Genomic DNA, 23,237 nt, shown 5'->3' on the forward strand with positions numbered 1-23,237 from the left:
AAAAAAAAAAAAAAAAAAAAAAAAAAAAAAAAAAAAAAAAAAAAAACGAGGATGTAGGAATAGATTTAAGGACATGAAAAATTATAAAGGAGCATAATTTGTAACATTATGCCAATACATTAAAATATGTAGATGAAAGGAACTTTTTTCTAGGTAAATACAAATTACCCAAAATGACTCAGGAGGGGTTAGATGATGAATATGCCAGCAATCACCAATGAATTTGAGAAGATAATCAAAGATCTATCCTTCTAAAATCCATCAAGTCCAGATGGTTTCATGGGCATGTTCTATTAAACCCTCAACGAACAGATAGTTAACTTGATGATTTGAATATTCCAGAGTGTAGGAAAAAACAGAATGCTTCCAAAATCATTCTATAAAGTTACCATAACTTTGCACCAAAGCTGAATGAGAACCCTTATCCCCTAAGAAGGAAAAAGAACACAATTTTTATTTATTAATATAGATTAAATAATCCTTATATTCACATAAATAAATAATTCCAATCTAGCAGTGTATTTGTATAAAATAACATACATTAACCAAATAGAGTTTGTTTTGAGAAATATAAAGTATTATAAAGGTGGCATTCAAATCAGTGAGAGACGAATGGACTTTTTGAATTGGTGTTGGGACAATTGGGTTCTCATTTTTGTCAGATCCTTACCTTACCCTGTGCACAAATACAATTTCCAGATGAAATGATAAACAACAGAGCTATACATTACTAGAACATTTAGGGAACTGTATTGTGATTCTGGTGTATGAAGCCTCCCTTGGCAAGATGGGAAATCTAGAAACCATGAATGATAAGACATGTATTTGAAACTACTTTAGAGAGAAAAACTCCATAAACAGTAGTCAGTCATCATAAATATTGGGTACTAGGAAGGTACATTTCTCTAAGTGATACTATAGACACTAAGTGATAAAGGCAACTTATGGAACAATATTTTTGCACTTAAAAGACAAAATTGATAATCCTCCAGCAAGCTTGATTGAAAAAAATGGGAATGGAGCAACAGAAAACACAAATAAACAACATCAGCAATAAGAAGAAGGCACAGAACAGTATCAGAGATGAACATAAATAAAAGGTGACACTATTTGTAACTTTGTGCCAGAAAATTTGAAAATGCAGATGAGATGGACAATATCCTGGGAAAATATAAATTACTAAAAATGACTCAAGAAGTAGGGATTTAAAAAACATAGGGCAAATAGAACCTCTGTGTGCATATACATGTATCTAGACAAAAATGCTGGTTACCTCTGGGGAACTGATTACTGGGGAAGGACACTGCAGGGTGGGGGAGGAGGGGGCACTCACTTTCTGTTTTTTTTTGGAAAGCATTTTAGTTTTATTTTTTTTTTGTAGAGACTTTTTTTTTTTTTTTGTAAGTCTCATTATGTTGCCCAGGCTGGTTTTGAACTCCTGGCCTCAAGCGGTCCTCCTGCCTTGGCCTCCCAAAGCACTGGGATTTACAAGCACGAGCCACTTACTTTCTAAATACAATGCCTTATGCTTTCACTCATATACAGTAACTATTAACTACTTTGTAAAAAGGAAACGAAGATTGTCAGCGAACGACTCCACGGGAAGCCCTGGGAATAGGTAGCGGGCAGGCAAAAGCATGGATTTGGAATGAAATCCAATGGCCATGGAACCAGCCCTGATCATCAGATTGCTCCCCAGTTTTGAGGATCACACTGGCACCCTCCTGTCTCCCTCTCTTTCCTACACTGTGGACAAACAGCCTTGAGATTCCAGGGCATGTGTGAAGGAAAGCCGAGGAGGGCAGGGCCGCAGAAAGAACAAAGGAGATACATAAGTTCAAATCCCTGCCAGGGTCTGAGACCTGCAACGTCAGACTTTGGGAGCGTCCCTTCACTTCTCCGGACCCCAAGGGTGGCCGCGCCTGCTCCGCGCTCACCCTTGGGGAGTGTAGGAGCCCCCTGCTAAGTTGCTGAGCGAGTCGGAGCCCCAAGAACTAGGGTCGAGGGGGTGGGGCGGCAGGCGCCTCTGCCGAGGCTGCAGGTAGGCACTTCCCCACCCCCGCGGCCCCCTCCTTCCTCCTTCCTCGCAGCTCGCACACCCACACAACCCTTGCCCGTCTCGGCTGGAGAGCTGCTTTCGGCGCCAGCGGGCAGCAGCGCGTCGTCAGCCAGCACAGCCGGCCGAAGACCAAGCCGGAGGGCTGGGGCTGCGCAGAGACCTGCACACCCGCAGCGCGGAATTGGGGGCGATTCCTGTCTTTCTTTCATGCTTCTTTCTTTTTCTTAAAACCAGACCAAACCAAATCCAAAACTCCCCTGTTCACACCGCAACTTGGAGGAGCGGTGGAATGATTTGAAGGAACTGACGCAGAGGTTTTATTCATGAACCTTGAAGAAGTTCTGGGCAAGTGACTCAACAGGACCCTCGGGGCCCGGAATAGCCCCAGCTCCCGGCGCTGGTTCAGTCTGGCAGTGCCCTCTGCCAGCCAACCCGCAGCTGCAGGCAGGGGTGCGAGACGCCCCCTGATTTTGCTTTGGGAATAATAATGACACTACCCATAGCTTGGACCCAGGTGGCCTCGCTCGGCGATTGTCCCCACCAGGTAAGCGCACCCCCCAGGGGTCTGCATTGGTCACCCGGGTGGAGACCTCGAGCTCCTGAGAAGTCAGTCCATGCTGTTTAGTCACAGGCAGGAGTGGGGAACTGGTAGGACAGAGCTTGCTTTTATCACAGGAAATTGTGGGAGACGGGAATGGAAGGCGGATTTAACATTTTTTATTTTTGCATTGACGCGTGGGGCTGAGATGCGTAGGGGCCTGGATTCTTGTAGGAAATGGTTGCGGAGCAGGACTGGGCGATAGGTGTCTGGATTTTTGCAGGGACTGAATGGGGAGAAAGGTCGTTAATTTTTGCAGAAACCTGTGAGGAACTGGCGGTGAGAGGTTATGAACCTGAAAATGTGCAAGAAATTGTAAAAAGTAGGCATCTAGGCATTTCTGGGAAATGATGGGAGAAGCACTTACCGCCCTGGTTTCACCTGACCCCCATGCTCGGCCTTCTGGAAGATGCCCATAGACACTGGCAATAATGGACGCCGGCACACTCTGCCGGCGCGGCCGGAGCCCCGGAGTTCAGTACCTCGGACAGAGCCCGCGCCCCACAGCCCAAGGCGCACAGTGAGCGCCAAACAGCCAGGCTCCCTAGCCCCTCGCCACCGCTGCTCTCAGTTCGGGGCAGCTACGTAACACCGCCCCTAGCTCCGCTCCAGAAAGGGCTCTCGAATCGCAAAAGCAAACGTGTTCGATTTCTGATCTGCTCCTAACTGCTTCCCGTGACTGCAGAAGGAAGAGGCGGAGTGTAAAGATATCTCCCAAGCTTCCGCGAAAACTACAGCCAAATGGTGTGGCCTCCCTGGGTTTCGGAAGGTGTACCCAAACTTCTTTAAAACTCTAGCATTTATTAAGCGCTTACCATGTGCCAAGGCCCCGTGCTAAGCCAGTGCACCACAAATTTGTGTCCTATGAATATCCCCACTTTACAGATGAGAAAACTGAAGCAAGAGAGGCCGAGTAACTTGTCCAGGTTTATGGAACTACCAAATGGTATGGCTGCGCTCTTAAACGCAGCCAGATTGCAGTGGTGGGAAGATATGCTTGAGTGGAATTCCCTGCGTGAAATAGTTCTGAAGTTGGGGTCAGAGGAACAGAGTTTAAATCAAAGCCGTAGCACTTACAAACGTGTGCCCTTAGACAAAATTACTAAATGTGTCTGAGCCTCAGATTTTAACTATCTGTAAATACTTGATAATGCTTTCCTTGCAGAAGTGTCAGGGGAGGGTGGCCAAGGAGATAATACGTGTGGAAAGACCGGAAACTGGGAATTGTGGTTGGGTGTTAGGGGCTGAAAGCAGGGAGCAGGTAATTAGAAGAGAAGGAGAATGGCGGTGAACACTTCCCTCAGCACACTTCAAGGGGGCTGGACACAGAGCAGGGCTCAGTGGGAGGAATTCTGGATGAGCTTAGTTCAGTGTGTAATAGCCTCTTAGATTTTTTTAACAGGACTTTATAGAGAGTGTGGACATACTGCCTATCATTTGATCCTTGTAACAATCTTGTTAAGTAGGCAGGACTGGGGTTATTCTACTCGTTTAGCAAAATTATGCTTGCCTGAAATTACTCAGGTACTTAGTAGCAGAGCTGGGATTAGAATACAGAGCTCCCACCTCTTTAGCTTATAATTCTTCCACATGGACTGGCACATCCTCAGGAGCTTGGATTATGGGGCAGTTACAGCACTAAAATGTATTTAGACAAGTACTATAAATACGTGACGTTGATGTTTTTTAAAACCATTTTGAAACAGCAGTTTCATATGGATCAACCTCATAAACATTTATTGATTATATTCTATTTTGTTCCACAAAGAATTTAAAGCAGTTTATAAGGCTCCACAAGATGTCAGGTTTGCATATATTCGAAGTAGTCAAGAAAGCACAGGTGAAACAAGATTAAGGCTATAGCCACAGATAGAATGAATACAAATTATATATATTATAAAGTCCTAGAAACTTGCTCTGGTCTCTAAGTACTAGAAAGTGTATATCCAAGTCCTTTCTTGGAGGTCTAGGAACTTTGAAGATGTCTGCAAAAGTCTGTGGACTCTTCTTTTTTGTATAATTTCATCCCTTACCCTCTGTGAGATCTTCACTGTGCCAAACAAGGGATGTTTGACTGAAAATACAATGTCAGTGTGACTCGAAGAAGGGGAAATAAAGTGTATGACATTGTATCTGTACTCAGGTAATTGTTAGTTACATAATTTCTAATGGTACACATGAGTACACCATACTTTAAAGTTTATATAAAGGTTTACGTCCATTAGCTTATTTAGGCCTTCTAACAACTCTGAAGAGATAAGCAGCTATGAAGTGATAGGAAGGACAAAATGCTAGCATCATGATTTTATATACTATGTATTTTACTTTCATACACAAACCGGCATCCCTACACAGGCAAGTTAAGTAACCTGAATGTTTGAATTGGGCCAATTGTAAGACTATGGAGAATGACAGAGCCTTTTCAAACTGAGCAGTGAATAATCCATCTTAAAACATTCAGAGAAAATTTAAAACACAGTGCCAGCCAAGCAAGACATGACTGTGGGCTACACTGGCTGTCAGACCTTTAATACGTAATCTTGGTCTAAACTACTCAGGCTAAGGATGTGAGACGGCATGGGAGTGAAAGACCCTGGATTCAGAGAGAGAAAAGTTTCAATCCCTTATTTAAGTTTCCTGTTTCTAAACAAGGAAGATTGAACAAGATGGCTCCTCTCAGCTTAAAAAATATAAGACATCTTTAGTTTTGGGGACAATAAAATAATCAAAGGACTTCAGGACAAAGATAGCAAACATTTACATCTTCTTATTGCCTCCATGAAGGAGGCATCATTTTAATTTTTGACACTGGTGATATTTTAATCTTCTGTATTTCCTCTCCAGCCCCTGTGCCATTGGAAAATATATTGGCCATCGTTATAATGGAAATGCGTCCAACAGAAAACAGCCCAGAGAGGTGAAAGTTATAGCAGGGGTGGAGTGGGGGTGGAGGGTTGGTGGGTAGAGACAAGGAGGACAGCAAGGGATGAACCAGGCAAACTTTGCTCACTTCTCAGTTTACTCTTCTTATGATACACATGAAAAAAACCCACATTATGGTTGCTACTTTTTTAAGACAAAAATATTCTGCCCAGAGCAGCCAAAGTGGATGGGATTTCAACATTTTCTAGGAATGCATCAGCTTTTTTCAATCCAGATTGTTTCTTTTCTCTCCAATAAGCTTAGAGATCCTGTAAATCACTTAATAGTTCTAGTATTCCAATTGAACAATGAGATCACTTCGACACAGGAAGGGGATTATCACACACCAGGTCCTATTTGTTGGGGGGCAGATAGCAATAGGAAATATACCTAATGTAAATGATGAGTTAATGTGCATAGCACACTAACATGGCACATGTATACATATATAACAAACCTACATGTTGTGCACATGTACCCTAGAACTTAAAGTATAATAAAAAAATAGTTCTAGTATTCCATGTTTTTAATATTTGTTCACTTTGATGCATAATAGTAGATAAATTTTCAAATTAAGGTAAATTAGATTTTGGTTGACACTTTTGTCGAATGGACCACTATTCAGTTCTACCTTTCAAACATCTCTCCAGCTTGAGTCTTTCTCTATCTCCCGGCTGTGCTGTTTCTGATCCTCTTCATCTCTCAGAGGCTCCTAGGTGACCCCCAAGCCTCCCAATCCATCTCCCACACTGTGGCCAATGATCATGTCATTCTCTTCCTTAAAATTCTTTATTGGTTCCCTATTTCCACATAACAAACATCAAACTGCAGGACAAGGCTACAAGGAACTTGGAATCTGATTTCTGCAGACCTCCCCGTATTTGCTTGCTCCGTCAGTGCACTTCCCAACCACCACCATGCGCTAACCATCAAGTTCTTGAAATGTCCATGTTCTGTTACTTTTTGCCTTTGAACTTGTACTTACTCCTGAGTGTAAGGACTTCCCCCTTTTGGTTCAACAAATTTCCACTCATGTTTTTCAAGTACTGGCTCAGTTTTATTCTCTTTGTGAGCCTTTTCCTAATCTGCACCCCGAGTCCCTCCTGGCACTCACAGCTCCTTGTTTTATATTTGTCTTCCATTCTGGGACTTATTAATTACTTTGCACTACAATTATGTCATGTAGAGGCTAAGAATGTGGACTTTGGGGTTAGACTGCTTGGATCTGAATTCTAGCTCCACAACATATTGCCTGGGTGATTTGAGGTAAGTGACTTTACCTTCCTGAGACTCAGTTTCATTTTTCATAAAATGGGGATAATAATAGTACCCACCTCATAGTATTACTGTAAAGATTAAATGACACAATGCATATAAAGTGTCCAGCACATTGCTTGGCACATGGCAAGCATACCATAAATGTTTATTACTGTCATTAAAATATACATCCACCTTCCTACTAAATTGTAAATTACTTAGCAGCCATTCCTGAATTTTATACCTCTTTATCCTTAACACCTAGCCTGGAGTAGGTAATCGATATATGTTTGATCATGAATGAATGAGCAAGTAGATAGTTGATATATGTTTGATCATGAATGAATGAATGAGCAAGTAATGCCAGTGTTTTAGTCAAGGTTTACTTGCTTATAAGTAACAGAAGTTAATTCAAGCTACCATAAACAAAAACATGCTGACTTATTGGAAGTCTTCTAAGGTGTTCATGGACTCCAAAGACAGTTGAAACTTCAGAGGATAGAGGAAAAGTACTCTCTTCCTGCCTCTCATCTCAGCGTCTTGGTGTGGTTACTTCATTCTTCTTCCTCTGCACGTCACCTTTTCTGCTTCTCTGCCCTTGTGGCTAACCCACAAATGCTACTCTTACATCCAGAGTTCTCTACAAACAGCCCAGCATAACTGGTGTTTCTCAGTCTCAATTTCAAAATCCACCCAAGGTTGAGTCAGCCCTGCACATGGGGCAGGTCAAATAATATAAACCATCAGCCTCACTCTGTGTGTGGGGGAGGGCAGGGATAATACAGAAAGAAAGAGTCACTGTAGCTTGTGAGAGTCAGAGTCATTCATTGATTCCTGAATGACCATGGGCAAGTCACTTCTTCACTCTTGACTCCAGTTTCCTCATCTGTGAAATGGTAGAAAAACCTTCCTGACAGGGCATTTCATGGTTCATGGGAGGCAGTTAACATCAGTCTGGAGCAAAAACATACGTATTAACAGTTTATTGGGCTATAAACCCTGGAGAGTAGGAATGAAGGAAAATGAAAAGTGACGCAAAGGAGGAGAAAGAGCAAATACAAGGGAATACATTATTGAGCTAGCCACAGATTCATGGCAAATGCGCTGATTATTCTGTCTTATGGAAATTGTATAATCTATTGCATCTTGGAACAGGCAATTGGGTGAGGAGAGGGAGAAGCATTTATGTAACATCTCTTTCCCATCCTCTATTTTCTATTGGTCAACATCTGTTCTACAAAGGGTTACTCCCTCATACTTATTGGTTGAGTAACCTGGTTTTTCCAGGCAACTGCTGGAGAAAGTCAGGACAGGGTCAGTTTCTTCTGGTCAGCAGAAACCAGGTATGGGGGTTCACCATTTGTAGCAGACAACAGCAGCAGTGACCTGACACGAAGACTGTGGGAAAGGTTTGAACTTTGCTAAGACCACTCAGGCAAGAAAGCAAGGTGAGTTTTCACGCAGAGGCAGTGAAAGTAGGCATGGCTATGCATATCTGGCATGATGCATGAATTTAGTCTGCCATAATTTGTAAGGCTATTGTCAACTGAGGCCATGTAAACAGCAGTCTTTTAAGCCCAGTATTCTTTTTTTTTTTTTTTGAGATGGAGTTCCTCTCTTGTTGCCCAGGCTGGAGTGCAATGGCACGATCTCAACTAACTGCAACCTCTGACTCCTGGGTTCAAGTGATTCTCCTGCCTCAGTCTTTAGAGTAGCTGGGATTGCAAGCGTGTGCCACCACACCCGGCTAATTTTTGTATTTTTGGTAGAGATGGGGTTTCACCACGTTGGCCAGCTGGTCTCAAACTCCTGACCTCAGGTGATCCACCTGCCTTGGCCTCCCAACGCGCTGGGATTACAGGCGTGAGCCACCATGCCTGGCCAAGCCCAGTAATCTTAAAATGAAAAGTGTACGATTATTGCAGCATGCTAACAGTTAGCCTGGCACATTTTATCTGGGCTACAAGAGTGAGGTAAGCACCTGATTCTGTCCTCAGACAAAGCTCTTGTATTTCATCATTTAAGGAATTTCAGATGGGAGGCCCACAGTGAAAAAAATGACAACTTGCAAAAGAACTCACTGACCACACAGAATGTTATGCCTATTGGTGGGCTAGATATAAATATTCCAGACCACAGAAAAGAACCCGGATGCCTTTTCTGCAACCTGATGCCTCCTTAGGTGCTGAAGGGGAAGAGTTAAAATAGGAACAAAACCTGAGCATAGGGGAGGAGGAGGCCACTGATTCCAACTGAAGAGAAAGAAGGATTCTCCTACATACACCATCTTTCCTCCATTTCTTTCTTCTTTGCCTCCTTTCCTGCCTCTCTTCTTCCCTCTCTTGACTCTGAGCTAGACTAGAGGTAAGTGATTTGCACCGCATGTAACATAAAAGGTAACCCAATTATCCATCCGTCTTCCTTCCCACCTTCCTTTCCTTCTTTTTCTCCTTTCTTCCATCTTTTCCTTTATCCTACTTTCTAATTATCACACAACTGAGAAGGGAGAAAAGACAGTATTTCTAGTTTGAGGGGTGCAGGGGGCTCTGTGGAGGGGGCTGACCCAGGTGATTAACAAGACTGATACTCAAAGGAAGTTGCAAAGAATTATGGAACACAGGGGATGTGGCATCTAGTTTTGTATATGTATGTGTGTGTTTTCATATGTATGTGTGGGTGCATGCACGTGTGCAAGAGAAAAAGAGAGAGAGCATATACAAGTATGGTGTATAGCATTCCAGAGTATGAAGATATTACATTTTCTTTATCTATTTTCTCCTCTTCTTCTTTTCTTCTTCTTCTTCCTTCTCCTCCTCCTCTTCCTCCTCCTCCTCCTCTTCTTCTTCTTCCTCTTCTTCCTCTCCTTCCCCTCCCTCCCCTCCTTCTCCTTCTCCTTCTTCTTCTTCTTGAGATGGAGTCTCACTCTGTCACCCAGGCTGGAGTGCAGTGGTGTGATCATAGCTCACTGCAGTCTCGAAGTCCTGGGCTCCAGTGATCCACCGGCCTCAGCCTCCTCAGAAGCTAGGCCTATATGTGCAAGCCAGGACACCCAGCATTTTTTTTTTTTTTTTTTTTGGTAGAGGCAGAGTCTCACTATGTTGCCTCAGCTGGGCTCAGCCTCCTGGTCTCAAGTGATCCTCCTTGGCTTCCCAAATTGCTGGGATTACACTTGTGAGCCATCATGCCCAGCTTATTTTCTTCTTGATGGGTTGTTTCCAGTTTTTGTCTTTTATGAATAGGGCTGCTGATGTCTTTTGGTACACATACTAGTTTATTCTCTAATATTGCTACACTTGGCCCAGGCTCTGGGTGTTTCTTCCACTGTCTCACCTGGGTTCTGTAACGCAGTTGCAATCCTCCAGGGGCTGGCTGGTGCTGGCTGGGCTGAGATTGTCTCACTCACATTCTTGCAGTTAGTTGGGGCTACCAGCTAAAACTTCATGTGCCCTTCCTGGTAGGTATTCCAGACTTCTTTACATAGCAGCTGAGTTCCAAGACAGCAAACTTGGAAGCTGCAAGGCCTACTCAGGCTTTGCCTTGGAAGTCACACAGTTACATTTTATGGCTGAAAGCGAGACACAAGGCTGACTCCTAGTGTACATACGAGGATGGGAGGACCTCATGGCCATTGTTTGCAAACTACCACAGGTGTAAACCTAGGCATGGAATTACTGTGTCCGAGTGTGGGCTTTGGTTCAGTCTAGTTCAATTTATTTATACTACCAACAGGTTCCTGTTGCTTCCTGTCTGCATGCCTCTTGGTATTGTCAGTCTGCCTAATTTTAGCCATTCTAAAATGGTATTTTGTTTTACTTTAATTTGATTTTCCTTGAGTACTAATGAGGCTGGGTATCTTTTTATGTACTTATTGGTCATTTGTGTATCCTCTTTTGGAGGAAGTGATTTGTAGGAGTTCTTTATATAGTCTGATGATGAGTCACTGTAATTTCACTCAACCCTCCCTCTTTGATCTTGAGTGATTTTCCTCTTGAGTACAAAGGAAGTGACATTTGAGCTGAAGTTTGGGGGATGATGAATAATTAAAGAAGAGCAGGGAGGCCTTATAGTTAGAAACATGAACAGTGCCAAGAGGAAAAACACATGAAGAATGGTGCATTTGAGAAATGAGATTTGAAGATAGAATGTGAAGAAGACTGGAGTGGCAGGGAATGATTCTAGAGAGGTAGACAGGCCAGGAGAAGAAGGACCCCTTTGATGAAATGGAAAGAAGCACGCTTTCTCTGGACATTCCACTCATTTATCTAGTCTTTGGAAATTCTATTTCAAATCTCCAGGGTTCAGAGACTGAAAAGCTTATTGATGCATACGGCTTTAACACAGCAATGGTGTGTAGGACCACAGAGGAGTAAAAATAATTAAAATTGACAGAAAGAGAAGAGAGAGAAAGACCATCACACACACACACAACACACACACACACACACACACACACACACACACACAGATCAGTGGGAGAACGAAGAAGACAGAAAGGAGATGGAGAGACAGAAATGGAGACTGTTGTCAATGTATTTAATAACCACACAGTGCCCTCGAATGGTGGTAGTTTTGCAGGAAATCTAGCAAAACACATAAACACAACAACATCAGACTCATGTAGTTATCAGAACAATGCATTTGAAGAAGCAGAAAGATACACACTAGACTCTTAGCCGTGGTTACTTCTGAAGAGGAGAGAGTTTTCAAGGAGGAGTGGGGGATGAATAAAGGAGACCTCTTCCTCTTTATATACTTACATGTAGTTTGTTTTATTTTAATAGCAAGTATCTATTCACATATTAATTTTTCAAAGGCATATATATCCATCTCTCAACTTCAACCAGGAAAAGCTTTTGCCTTCCAACTTAATAGAGTAATATAAATAAATAAATAAGTGATCAGGTGAATAGCGTAAGAGAAAGAATGATGTGAATCAGATGAGAAGGAAACTCAGGCATTGTGGCAGGTAGACCACATGAGCCATCTGCTCATTAGGAGCCTGGAGGCACAAAAAGCCCATGCGAAGGTGCTGTACTGGCAGAGACATGGCCAGTGTGGTACCTGTGGACTGGCGGAGCATCAGGACTGGGACACCTACCTCTTCTTATTTGTGAAGGGCCCCTCAAGCAACACATAGGTTGAAGATTTTGAGATCAGGAATTAGGGAACTGACAAAAAAATCAAAATAGAAAACTCAGGTTTGACAAACCTCAGCTGAGAAAACTTTGGTCTGAGCTTTATTTCCTAACACTTGTGAGCAAAAATGCAATCCCCTTCTCCATTCTCTGTCTCCTATCAGTTCAACCAGAGAGAAGGGAATAGCATGGCATTATTCCGAATAAGGAGAATATGAATTCTGACATCTGCTGGAAAAGTGAGGACTACAACCTGGAAAGGGATAACTAGATTGATTTTGTTTTACAATTGTTTTCACTGTCCCTACCCCATCAACCCCCATTACAATAATCATACATATTTAGTTTGGGAAAACTGCAAAAAGAAGAATATGAAACCACTCATAATCCCACTGCCTAGAATAAGGATGAACATTTGGTGTGTTTCCTAATAGTCTTTTTTATGCACACCAATAACAACACATGAAACAATTATTTATGAGGCGACTTGTTAATTACATGTGAGTCATTGCTAAATGCTGAGGACACAGCAGTGAAGAAAATAATTCAAACCTTTTTCTAAGGAATGTAGAGTTCTACATTTGTGGTAAGTGCTGTGCAGTCAACACAATAACATCTTGCATTTAAACAAATATTTACTCTATGCTAGGCATTATGTTAACTGCTTTTCATGTGGATGTTTTATACATCTCTTAGGCAGTCTTTACAATGACCCTATGAGGTAGGTTACCACTATCCCCCCATCCCACCATGACACATTATTACAGACGCAGAAACTAACTCAGCAATGTTAGATAAGTTGGCCAAGTCAATATAAGTTGGGATCAGGTTGGGATATGACTGTACCCAGACCCTGTAATAAGCATGCTGCACAGATCTGCTATAAAATATATAACATTTGTTCCCTCTTCTTCCTTTGGTAGGTTTGATTGCTACTGTGGCATAGGTTCTCTAAACTGTAGCCAATATGATGGATGATGACACTGAATTAAGGACTGATGGAAACTCTTTGTTAAAGGCTGTGTGGCTGGGGAGGCTCAGGTTGACCAGACTGCTGTTGGAAGGGGGAGCTTATATCAATGAAAGCAATGACAAAGGTGAAACAGCTCTCATGGTGGCATGCATCACCAAGCATGTGGACCAGCAAAGCATCAGCAAGTCCAAGATGGTGAAGTACCTGCTGGACAACAGGGCAGACCCCAATATCCAAGATAAGTCTGGCAAGACTGCCCTCATCCATGCCTGTATCAGAAGAGCCGGGGGAGAAGTGGTCTCCTTATTACTGGAGAATGGAGCAGACCCCAGCCTTGAGGATCGCACTGGGGCTTCGGCTCTGGTTTATGCAATAAATGCAGACGACAAGGATGCATTGAAACATCTCCTTGATGCCTGCAAAGCCAAAGGGAAGGAGGTGATTATTATAACAACAGATAAATCGTCTTCAGGCACCAAAACCACCAAACAGTATCTTAATGTCCCTCCTTCACCCAAAGTAGAAGACAGGCACTCACCTCCACTGTATGCATCTCCCTCTGACATAGAGCTGAAGTCTCCAGGCCTGGACTCTCCACTCACTGAGAAGGAAGATGACTTCTTCAGCCTCCAAGCAGGGCATCCAAGCAGTTGTAACACCTCCAAGGCTGCTAATGAGCCTGGGTCACCCACTAGGAAAGTCAGTAATCTCAAAAGGGCACGTTTGCCCCAACTGAAGAGGCTCCAATCTGAACCTTGGGGCCTGATCGCACCCTCGGTGCTGGCAGCTTCGACGCGTCAGGATGAGACCCATGGTGCCAGCACAGAAAACGAGGTCATCAAGAGCATCAGTGATGTGTCCTTCCCTAAAAGGGGGCCCCTCTCCAGAACCAACAGTATCGATAGCAAAGACCCCACCCTCTTTCACACAGTCACAGAGCAGGTTCTGAAGATTCCAGTCTCTTCAGCACCGGCATCTTGGAAAGCAGCCTATGAAAAAGGTCAGGCTCCCCACCCGCGTCTGGCCAGGAGAGGAACTCTGCCTGTTGACCAAGAGAAATGTGGTATGGGTCCATCAGGACCTTCTGCTCTCAAAGAGCCAGCATCCCTCAAATGGCTGGAAAATGACCTCTACGACTTAGATTTACAGCCAGGGCCTGACCCTCCCAGCTCCATTTCCCTTGAATCTGGCAAAGGACCTTTAGATAGAAAGAAGCTCAACAGCTCTCACTTATCTCTTTTCCACGGCTCTCGGGAGTCCCTGGACACTGTACCTAGCACATCCCCCAGCTCAGCACGCCGCAGGCCGCCACATCTTCTAGAACGACGAGGTTCTGGAACTCTGCTCCTTGATCGTATTTCTCACACTAGGCCTGGCTTCCTGCCGCCTTTAAATGTGAATCTGAACCCACCTATTCCAGATATTAGATCTAGCAGCAAACCTTCTTCCCCTCTTACTAGTGGCTTAAAATCTATGGTTCCTGTTGCTCCAAGTTCACCAAAGAGAGTTGACTTAAGAAGTAAAAAGAAGCTCCTCAGAAGGCATTCTATGCAAATCGAACAAATGAAGCAGCTGTCTGATTTTGAAGAAATCATGACCTAGAAGCTTTAGAAAGGCTTAAAATAATCAATATAGTTTACGGAAGGGACTACGGATGAGAATGCTTCCTGATCATTCCTTAATGTTGAAGTGTGGCCACTTCAGAAGATACAAAAGCAGAATGCTGCTTCACTTCTGAGAATAATCCCTGGGTTTTTAAAGGCCTACTTGAAAAGAACTCACGATAATTGGATTTTAAAGATAAATTTTTAAAAATTCTGCAAAGGAAGAAAGCCTTTGGAGTTCAGCGGTAACATAGCAAGTACAATGATCTAAGCTGAGGACATCAGTAATTTTCTATCAGACAAACAGAAAACAAGAAATTAAATCAGGAGGTAGTATTTGGAGTATGTCATTTGTAATAAATCTATAAAGTGCCTACATAGAAAATGAGGCTTTAACATTTGTTAGAATGTACAAAAGCCCCAAACCAACCCCTCAGTGACTAAATCTGGGTGTCTGGGTTCTATCTGATGGAGTAGAAGCAGAATTCCCCCATGGAAGAGGCTCTGGCCTGTGGATCCTGGCTCTGACTCTGTCAGGGCACTGTAATTCGTGGTGTGGTTGAACTCATTCAGCAATCCAGTAATATATTTTGTTCACATACTAATTTGTATGTGCTCTGAGTACCCAAATATCCATCTATGTGGCCCCTGAATTATGATATGTCATGGTAGCTTATGCCTTAGAGACAAATCTTGCCCCAGAAATGAAACTCTCCCAAGACCTCTCCCCTGACACAGGCTCTTGTGTTGAAATCTTGTGAAAAACAAAGTTAACTAACTTGGAGTTGAATGTGATACAATTATAGATTACAGATATAAGAAGCATTTCCATATTATTCTTAAAACTCGACGAGATCTACCCAAACCAGAATGATAACTGAGGAGGGGTTGTGCATAGATTAAATGGTAAAGTGGGTGGTTCTCAGGTGAGAAGCAGTGAGGACAATTCACTTTGCAGCCTAAAAATTTTAGGGGATGCAAACTATCATTTCCCCTTCAGTCATCTAGATAATTGAAGAAAAATGTGGTTTCTTCTCTTTCTGAACTATCTAGGTGAGAGGAGATTTGTAGAAATAACCTGCACAACCCTTTTAGGCTGCTTTGAGCAAACCCAAGAAGGAAAGCAGAGACTTAGCACATTTGGTATAATGTAGCCATATCTTAGATGAATTATTTTTGGTTATTTCCATTTATGTTTCCTCTTGTGCTGCTGAGATCTATTTGCTCTATGGTCAAAAAGTTCAATAGTTCCTGAGAACAGCATCATGTAGAGGAAAGAGTAAGGGCTTTGAGTTTGACATATTTAGGTTTGCATACCAGTCTGATCATTTACCAGCTGTGTGACCTTGAGCAAGCAGCTTAACTTCTCTGTGTCTCTGATCCCTCATCTGTAAAACAGGATTACTAATGCTGCACCTTATAAGGTTGTGGTGAAAATTAAATGACACAATGTATGAAAGTGCCTGCCATTGTGCCTGGCACAGGTAGAAGTCACTGAAAAAGAAGTAGCTAATTTTAATGTATTTCTTGAGACTGCTGAAGCAGTATCTCAAATAATACACATGCTACACAAAATGGAATAAAGTTTCTCTGGAAAAGTTCAAGTATCTCCATGAGATCCCCAGTTATTTTTATAAGTACTGATCTCTAAACTCATGTGTAAAGTAAAAAATTCTGCCACATAAACTCTACATATTATACAATTTTTCTATAACTACGTTTGCTAGAAATTTATCTGAATACTCCAAACAAAAGTGTTAATGATGGTTAAACAAAACAAACTTGGAGTTGTTTGGAGGGCTATCTGTGCTGTGTGTCATAGGATGTTTAGCAGCGTCTCTGGCCTCCACTCACTAGATAGCAGTAACACCCTCTCCCCAGTTGTGGCAACCAAAAATGTCTCTAGACAAGGCCAGATGTCTCCCGGGTGCATCACCTCCGTTGATCTCCACTGCTAGACCTATCGTATACGTCAAGAACAACAAAGCTGTATGGAAATGTGAGTGCTGACTGGCCAGCTAAGACCTCCTGTTAACTTAAGATAATTCAAATTGTGCTTTAGTAAGATGACTAATCAATACTAGTGTTGGGCCTTCAAGATTCTTGGCCAACACACTCCAACATGGGGCTAATGGTCTCATACTTTGTAGGAAGGGAAGAAAATAAGAAAAGCACACAAATTAGCAAAAATCTATAGCTCATGAACGTGGTTTAGTGTGGACAACTCTGTTATTTTCAGAACCATTTAATCATTAATAATTCTTACTGAGTAGAAGCTATCCCGGGCAAAGAAACAACTTTCCAGTGCATTAAAAAGAGAATCATACGACAACCATCATTCTCAGCAGCTCATTAAATGTAAACACACACATGCACACACACACAGAGAACACATTTTCCATACTTTTCCAGCTGTTGTTAGTGTCAGTTAAAACTGACCTCTGGTGGTAGTATCCAGCTGTGAGTTTAGCAAGACACTGCATCACAGCAATTTTTTTTCTAAACCTTTAGCTAAGATTTGGAAACCCAATATTTCCTAAGTAGTGAATGTGGTCCATTTATAGTAATTAGCCTAGGTGAAACACCAAACATGATGAGTTGCTCATTCAGGATAGCCAGTCCATTGCACAAATGTGTAATATCAGGTACTCTCATGCCACTCATTGCCTGCATCAGTCAGTCATGACCTTTGCATCAGCCTTTCAACAGACAGTCATCAGGATAGTATCTTATCTCATCACTACTTGACGATGAGTTAGCTGAATTAGACTGTTCTATACCAGTACAACAACCAAAATACTTTCTCATAGATTATGCATACATATGCAATTTTGTCCATGTCAATGAACCTCATAAGAATGCTTTTTAAAAGCATATTTTAGATTCAAACATGCTTTCTAGATCAGAGGTTAGCTTGTCGCTTTGGAATCCTGGAGTCACTTACAAGTTAGCTGCAAACTATAGTTTCAGTAATTCAACTGCTTAAGCATTTCTGGACTGTTTATCAAAATATATTACAGAATGTGAGACTAAAGTTTAAAGTCTGGACCTTTGGTTTAATTTCTAGACATTCCAAAGCTTTTTTTTTTCTTTTTAAAAAACCCATTGTCAACTCTCTTAGAACTTCATCAAGTAAATGGTACCTTGCAAATGTAGGTTGTGTCTGACCTTCCTCCTTTTTGTGTGTTGGTGCCTCAGATGTATCATGTGCTGCTTGAACTGATTCTCTACAGTGTTCAATCCTAGTCTCAAGCTGATGATGTGCTCAGAGATGTATCAAAATCCATGTAATGACACCATTTAGATGTTTCTAATATGTCAATAAATTATATATTGCAATCCTTCAATAGTATTTTCCACTTTTTCTCAGTGCAATCTCAAGTATTACCTTTTCCTTAAGATGAATTGACATGACTGCCTAGTAACATCAACCAAACACCCAATATTTTATGAACACATAATTTACAAAATCAGATTTTAATCAGACAAGTATTATGGTATCTCTCCTGGTTAAAAAAAGCACAGTCCAATGAATGCGAAGGTGCATTGCCACTCCGAGGGGTGAGTTTCTTTACTTGGTCCCTGATGCTCAACCCCCCGGGCTGCACGTGCCATCTGCTAGTGGCAGGGACTTACCATCAGTGGATATCCCTCCTTGGGCCCTATTTCTAATGTTCATAAGTGTTAATGTAAGCTGATTTCCATGAGCTCTTATTCAAGGGCAGGACAGCAAGTATAAAGTGAATTAGCTTGACGGTCTCTGTGGTCTCTTAAATTCTTGTACTCTGTACTTCAAATTTTATTCAGACTCGCTGATTCTCTGGACTGTTCCAATCCAGAACAGGTACTCTGGAGATTACCTTTCGGTTATCTCCTAGACTACTGAAATGAACTCAGTTAAGTAAAAAAAAAGGACTAGTTTTAGGATGTTTGTTCCCCTACTTCTAACTTTAGGAAAGAGGCCCATATTGTTTCCAGATCCTTTGAGGAGAGATTATGAGGCACAGTCTAATTCAGACTACACCCAAGATTAAATGCACTCCCTCCTCTAAGGTCAGCCACTTTGACCTCGTCACTCATTGTTTCTCAAGTACCTCCTTGAGATCCCCAGTTATTTTTATAAATATTGATCTCTAAACTCATTTGTAAAGTAAAAATTTCTGTCACATAAGCTATACATATTATACCTTTTCTATAATTACAATTGCTAGAAATTTATCTGAATATTCTAAACAAAAGTGTGAATGATGATCAAATAAAACAAATTTGGAGTTGTTTGAAGGGTTATCTCTTTAAAGGCTTAGAAGTTTGGGGTTCCTTGAGTGGAACTTGCTCCTTTTCAGAGGAAAACCTTAGAGAGGAGTGGCATATGGTGCATCTTGGTAGGCAGGGCTGCGTTAAGCACGGCAGGAAGGCATCTGAGTCATCTGCCTTGAAGAAACCCTGCTGCTTGGATAATGAACACATCAGCATGGTTATTAATGAGCATGAAGATCAACAGGCTCCCTGAACTTGAATGCTACGAGCTGTTGAAGACTTCCACAGAACAGAGTGAGGAGAGGTCCACGATGACTGAGATGACTTTCTTGTCATTTTTGTTAGAAGGAGATGAACCTAGGATCAATTTTACTTTTACTAAGGAAAATAAAAAAAAATGGGTATTTCTATATCCAAAGGTAATACAGAGAAATTCATAGCACTCTGTGTCCTCTAGTCTGAGTTACAAAATGGCATGCATATAGTGGGAAGGATAGGATCTGCATCACACAATTTGCCTGGCGATGAATGCTAAAAATAGGGAATGGGCCTCAGGAAATCAAAAGAGGCCAGTGTTTTATACCTATAACAATATCTGATTACAGCAACACAGGGAAAAGAGTCTGACAATTCTCACCAAGACTCCTAAACTAAAAGCGATTCTGTGGTCCATTCTAGCAGAGATTGTGGAAGAGTCCCTTTTGAAATCATAGTACGAAAATCTAGTGGTCCACAATGAAGGAAAAGATAATCCTTATGCATAAGGATTGGAGGAAAGTGAAAGAGATGGGAAAGAGGTAATTAAAAGAGAGAAGAGGTCGAAGTCCTGACAATGTGAATCTATCCAAATATCAGCCTGATGAAATAAGACCACCTGGATCTCCCTTCTAGAGCCATTTGTCTCCTCTGGCAGCATCACAGACACTCCTGGTCTTAGACACAAAGGATGCCTGAAAGTTAAGGGTCCAAGTTAATTTTTCTTACGCTATTACAATTTAGTAAGTGGTTAATCCTGTTTGTGCTGCAGTAGGCACTGTTGGCTGCCTCCTCAGTTTGATTCCTCCTTCTACTTCCTATCAGATCCTGACTTTGTTCATGTAGCCACCCTCTATCTTTGCAGCTTTTTTGATTCAAGGGAAGCTCACCCCATCCCCAGCTCAAAGAGAAGTCATGATTGTTCTAAATTAGTCATGGCAGTTCCATTCTCCTTACCAGTGATTGGTTAAGGGCTCCAACATCAGCCAGTCAGCACATGGCTTTCCCCTTATTGATGCCTTAGATCCAGAGATGGGTACAGGACCTAAGTCAGGCCAATTGAAGGAACAAAAGGACATTCATCCCATGACTGAAGGACATCCTTTTACTGAACATGACCAAATAGACACGTTATTTGTTTCTTTGCTTGTTTGTTCAGTAGTTTGGTTTGACAACCTACTTGTAACATGGAGGAAGAGAGTCTAAGGATAAAGAAAAGGAAAGCAAAGCCAAGAGGAGAGCAGAGAAAGGGATCCTGATGATGTCATGCTTGGAGCCCACACCACCTCTGAGCTTCCTGTTGTGTGAGATAATATATTCTTGTATCATTTAATATAGCTGTAGTTGGTTTTTAGTTTACTTAAAGCCAAAAGCATCCTTGTATCACTCACTGCCTTGAAATGCCATCTTTATAATACCATATAATATGCTAAATTCTTTATTTTAAAATTATTGAACTCGCCCATCCCATTCTGTTTCATTCTGTGACATTCCATTGATATATCTGTCTTTCTGTACCGGCATCACAGCACATCATTTAAATTATCGTAGAGTTTCAATTTGCTTTCACAAATTGTGAGTCGAGTCCACTCTCAGTTCTCTTCACTGCACAAATTATTTCTTAATATCATTTTATTATTAAAATTATACTGGGATTATGATTGGGGGATTCTATGATACCATTTAGTTATTTGGTACTAATTAACATTTTTAAAAGATCAAATCTTCCAATCCAGAAACATAAACTGTTACTCTAAAAAGTTCATCTTCAGTTTGTAATCCCTCATTAAAGTGTTTAGTTTTCTTCATAGAGATCGTATACATTTCTTTTTCATCCTATTACTAGGTAGCAAGCATTATTGTGAATATGATACTTTTTCCCATGCCATCAGATATTGCTGAGATAGCATAAATTGGTTTCCCCAATGTGATTACAACGAAAATATCCATGAGATTTTTCATTAAAAATGACAAATGATTCTATAATTCATACAGAATAGCAAAGAACTGAAAATAGCTAAGACAATTTTGAAGAATAGTAATGATATTTGGAAGATGATGGTACCAGATGACAAGATTTTAAAAGTTGCAGTAATTAAAATACTGTGATAAGACACAGAAATAGATAAACTGACCCACAGAAACAGAGGGCCTAGAACATGACCTTGAATAGGTGGAAAATTTAGAAATGATAGAGGTGGCACTGCAGGTCAATGAATGGTGATAAGACAGTTTGTTTTCCACATGAACAAAAATGAAATTGGGTCCTTATAGCATACACACAAAACCAAAATGAATAAAGCAAAACTAATCTTTTGATTATGATTTTTTGGATTTGTGCTTATAAATGAGATTAGCCCAGAGTTTTCCCATTTCATACTCATTGTCTGGCTTGATATCAGGTTTATATCAGCCTCATAAAATGAACTCATTTTATATTGCCTGAAGAAGTTTAAGTTTGAAATGAAATGTTTCCTGATTGTGTACTCACAGGTTTTTCTTGTAAGTAGATCTTGCTGGTAAAACCATCTGGACCAGGTGGGACTCATGTGTGTGTGTGTGTGTGTGTGTGTGTGTGTGTGTGTGCATTCATCCATACACATTCATACATACATGTTCATAGTGTATAGGGTCTTCATTCACAAATGAGGAAACCAAGGCTTAGAAATATTAGGTGACCTGCCCAAGGTCACACAGCTGGGAAGTGGTAGTTTGGTATTGGAACTCCCCAGTCTGGCAATCTGTGTCCAGAGCCCACTCTTTTATCAAGTACCTGAGTTTCAGATTTTAAATACTAATTGTTTTTACTTAATGGTTATACGGGTTCTTAAGTTGGGTTTAGTAAAACCAACACCTGGGACAGTGATTTGGGCTCCAACCTCTAAGGAAGGTAGGGAAGCAGGATTGAGAAGAGGGAAAGGCCTAGAAAGAGGTGATTTCAGGTAAGGTCTAGCTTTGGCTGGATTCCCAGAGGAGGAGTGTAGAGAGAATGCATCTGGCTGCAGAATTGTCCCTCTTTAGTGCAAGGGGGCTCCCATTTTTATTCTTGCTTTAGTCAGTCATAGACTGTGGGCTGAGGAGAAGATGCTATTTTTTTCTGACCCAGATTTAGGGTAATTCTTGGGAGAAGGGGGAAGCTGTAAAAACTAAGCAGTTAACAGAGCAGCTGGGGATGAGTGAGCTATCTGGTAAAGGGAATCTGTACAGGGCACCCAAACAGCATCTACCACTCCTAGCTATTTGGGTTTTATATTTCTTCCTGAGTCAGATTTGAAAGGATACATTATTTTAAGAAATTATCCATTGTTTCTAATTAATACATGTTTTGGAATAAAATTATTTACATATTATTTTGAACAGCATTGTTGAGGTATAATTGACATACAATAATGTGCATATAATGTAAAATTTGATCCTTTTGACATATGTATACACTGTGAACCATCATCACAATTAAGATAATGACCATTTTCATATTTTTCTTTTTTCTTTTGAATTCATTTTACTTTAAGTTTTGGGATACATGTTTGGAACATGCAAGTTTGTTTCATAGGTATACATGTGCCAGGGGTGGTTTGCTGCACCTATTGACCTGTCCTCTAAGTTCACTCCCCTCATCCCCTACCCCCCAACAGGCCCTGGTGTGTGTTGTTCCCCTCTCTGTGTCCATGTGTTCTCACTGATGTTGAACATTTTCATTGTCACCAAAAGTCTGCACATCCCCTTTGAATCTTATCTTATTTGCTTCTTGTCACTTCATATTAACTTGCATTTTCTAGAGTTTTATATAAGTGAAATTCTATAGCATGTACTCTGTTGCATCTGGCCCTTTCACTTACCATAATCATTTAGAGATTCACCCATGTGGTTTCATGTATCCCTAGTTCATTCCTTTTTATTGCTGAGCAGTATTACGTTGTAACACAATTTGTTTATCCACTCACTTTCTGATGATCAGTTGGGTTGTTTCCAGTTTGGGGATTTTACAAATAAAGTTGCTACAATTCATATGTAAGTTTCTGTACAGATATATGCTTCCTTTTTCTTTTCTTTTGTAAATACTTACGAGTGGGACGGCTGAATCAAATGGTAGATATATATTAGTTTTTTAAGAAACTACAAAATTGTTTTCCAAAATGATTGTATCATTTTACATTCCTACCAGCAGTGTATGAGA

At 41.2% G+C, this 23,237-nt stretch overlaps 1 protein-coding gene across 1 annotated transcript; it reads left to right on the forward strand.

Moving 5' to 3' along the window:
- The first annotated feature begins 2,101 nt into the window (after positions 1–2,101).
- Positions 2,102–17,894, forward strand: ANKRD34C (ankyrin repeat domain 34C). Its single transcript, XM_023193404.2, has 2 exons — positions 2,102–2,603; positions 12,895–17,894. Exon 2 carries the CDS (start codon positions 12,939–12,941, stop codon positions 14,544–14,546), a length of 1,608 nt encoding a protein of 535 aa, XP_023049172.1. The 5' UTR covers positions 2,102–2,603; positions 12,895–12,938; the 3' UTR covers positions 14,547–17,894.
- Positions 17,895–23,237: the final 5,343 nt, after the last annotated feature.

Source organism: Piliocolobus tephrosceles, chromosome 6 (genome assembly GCF_002776525.5).
Source record: "Piliocolobus tephrosceles isolate RC106 chromosome 6, ASM277652v3, whole genome shotgun sequence".
Taxonomy (NCBI): domain Eukaryota; kingdom Metazoa; phylum Chordata; class Mammalia; order Primates; family Cercopithecidae; genus Piliocolobus; species Piliocolobus tephrosceles.

What these genes read in the sequence shown, in the direction of transcription:
- ANKRD34C (XM_023193404.2), top strand. Translation starts at nt 12,939, where the DNA reads ATGATGGATGATGACACTGAATTAAGGACTGATGGAAACTCTTTGTTA.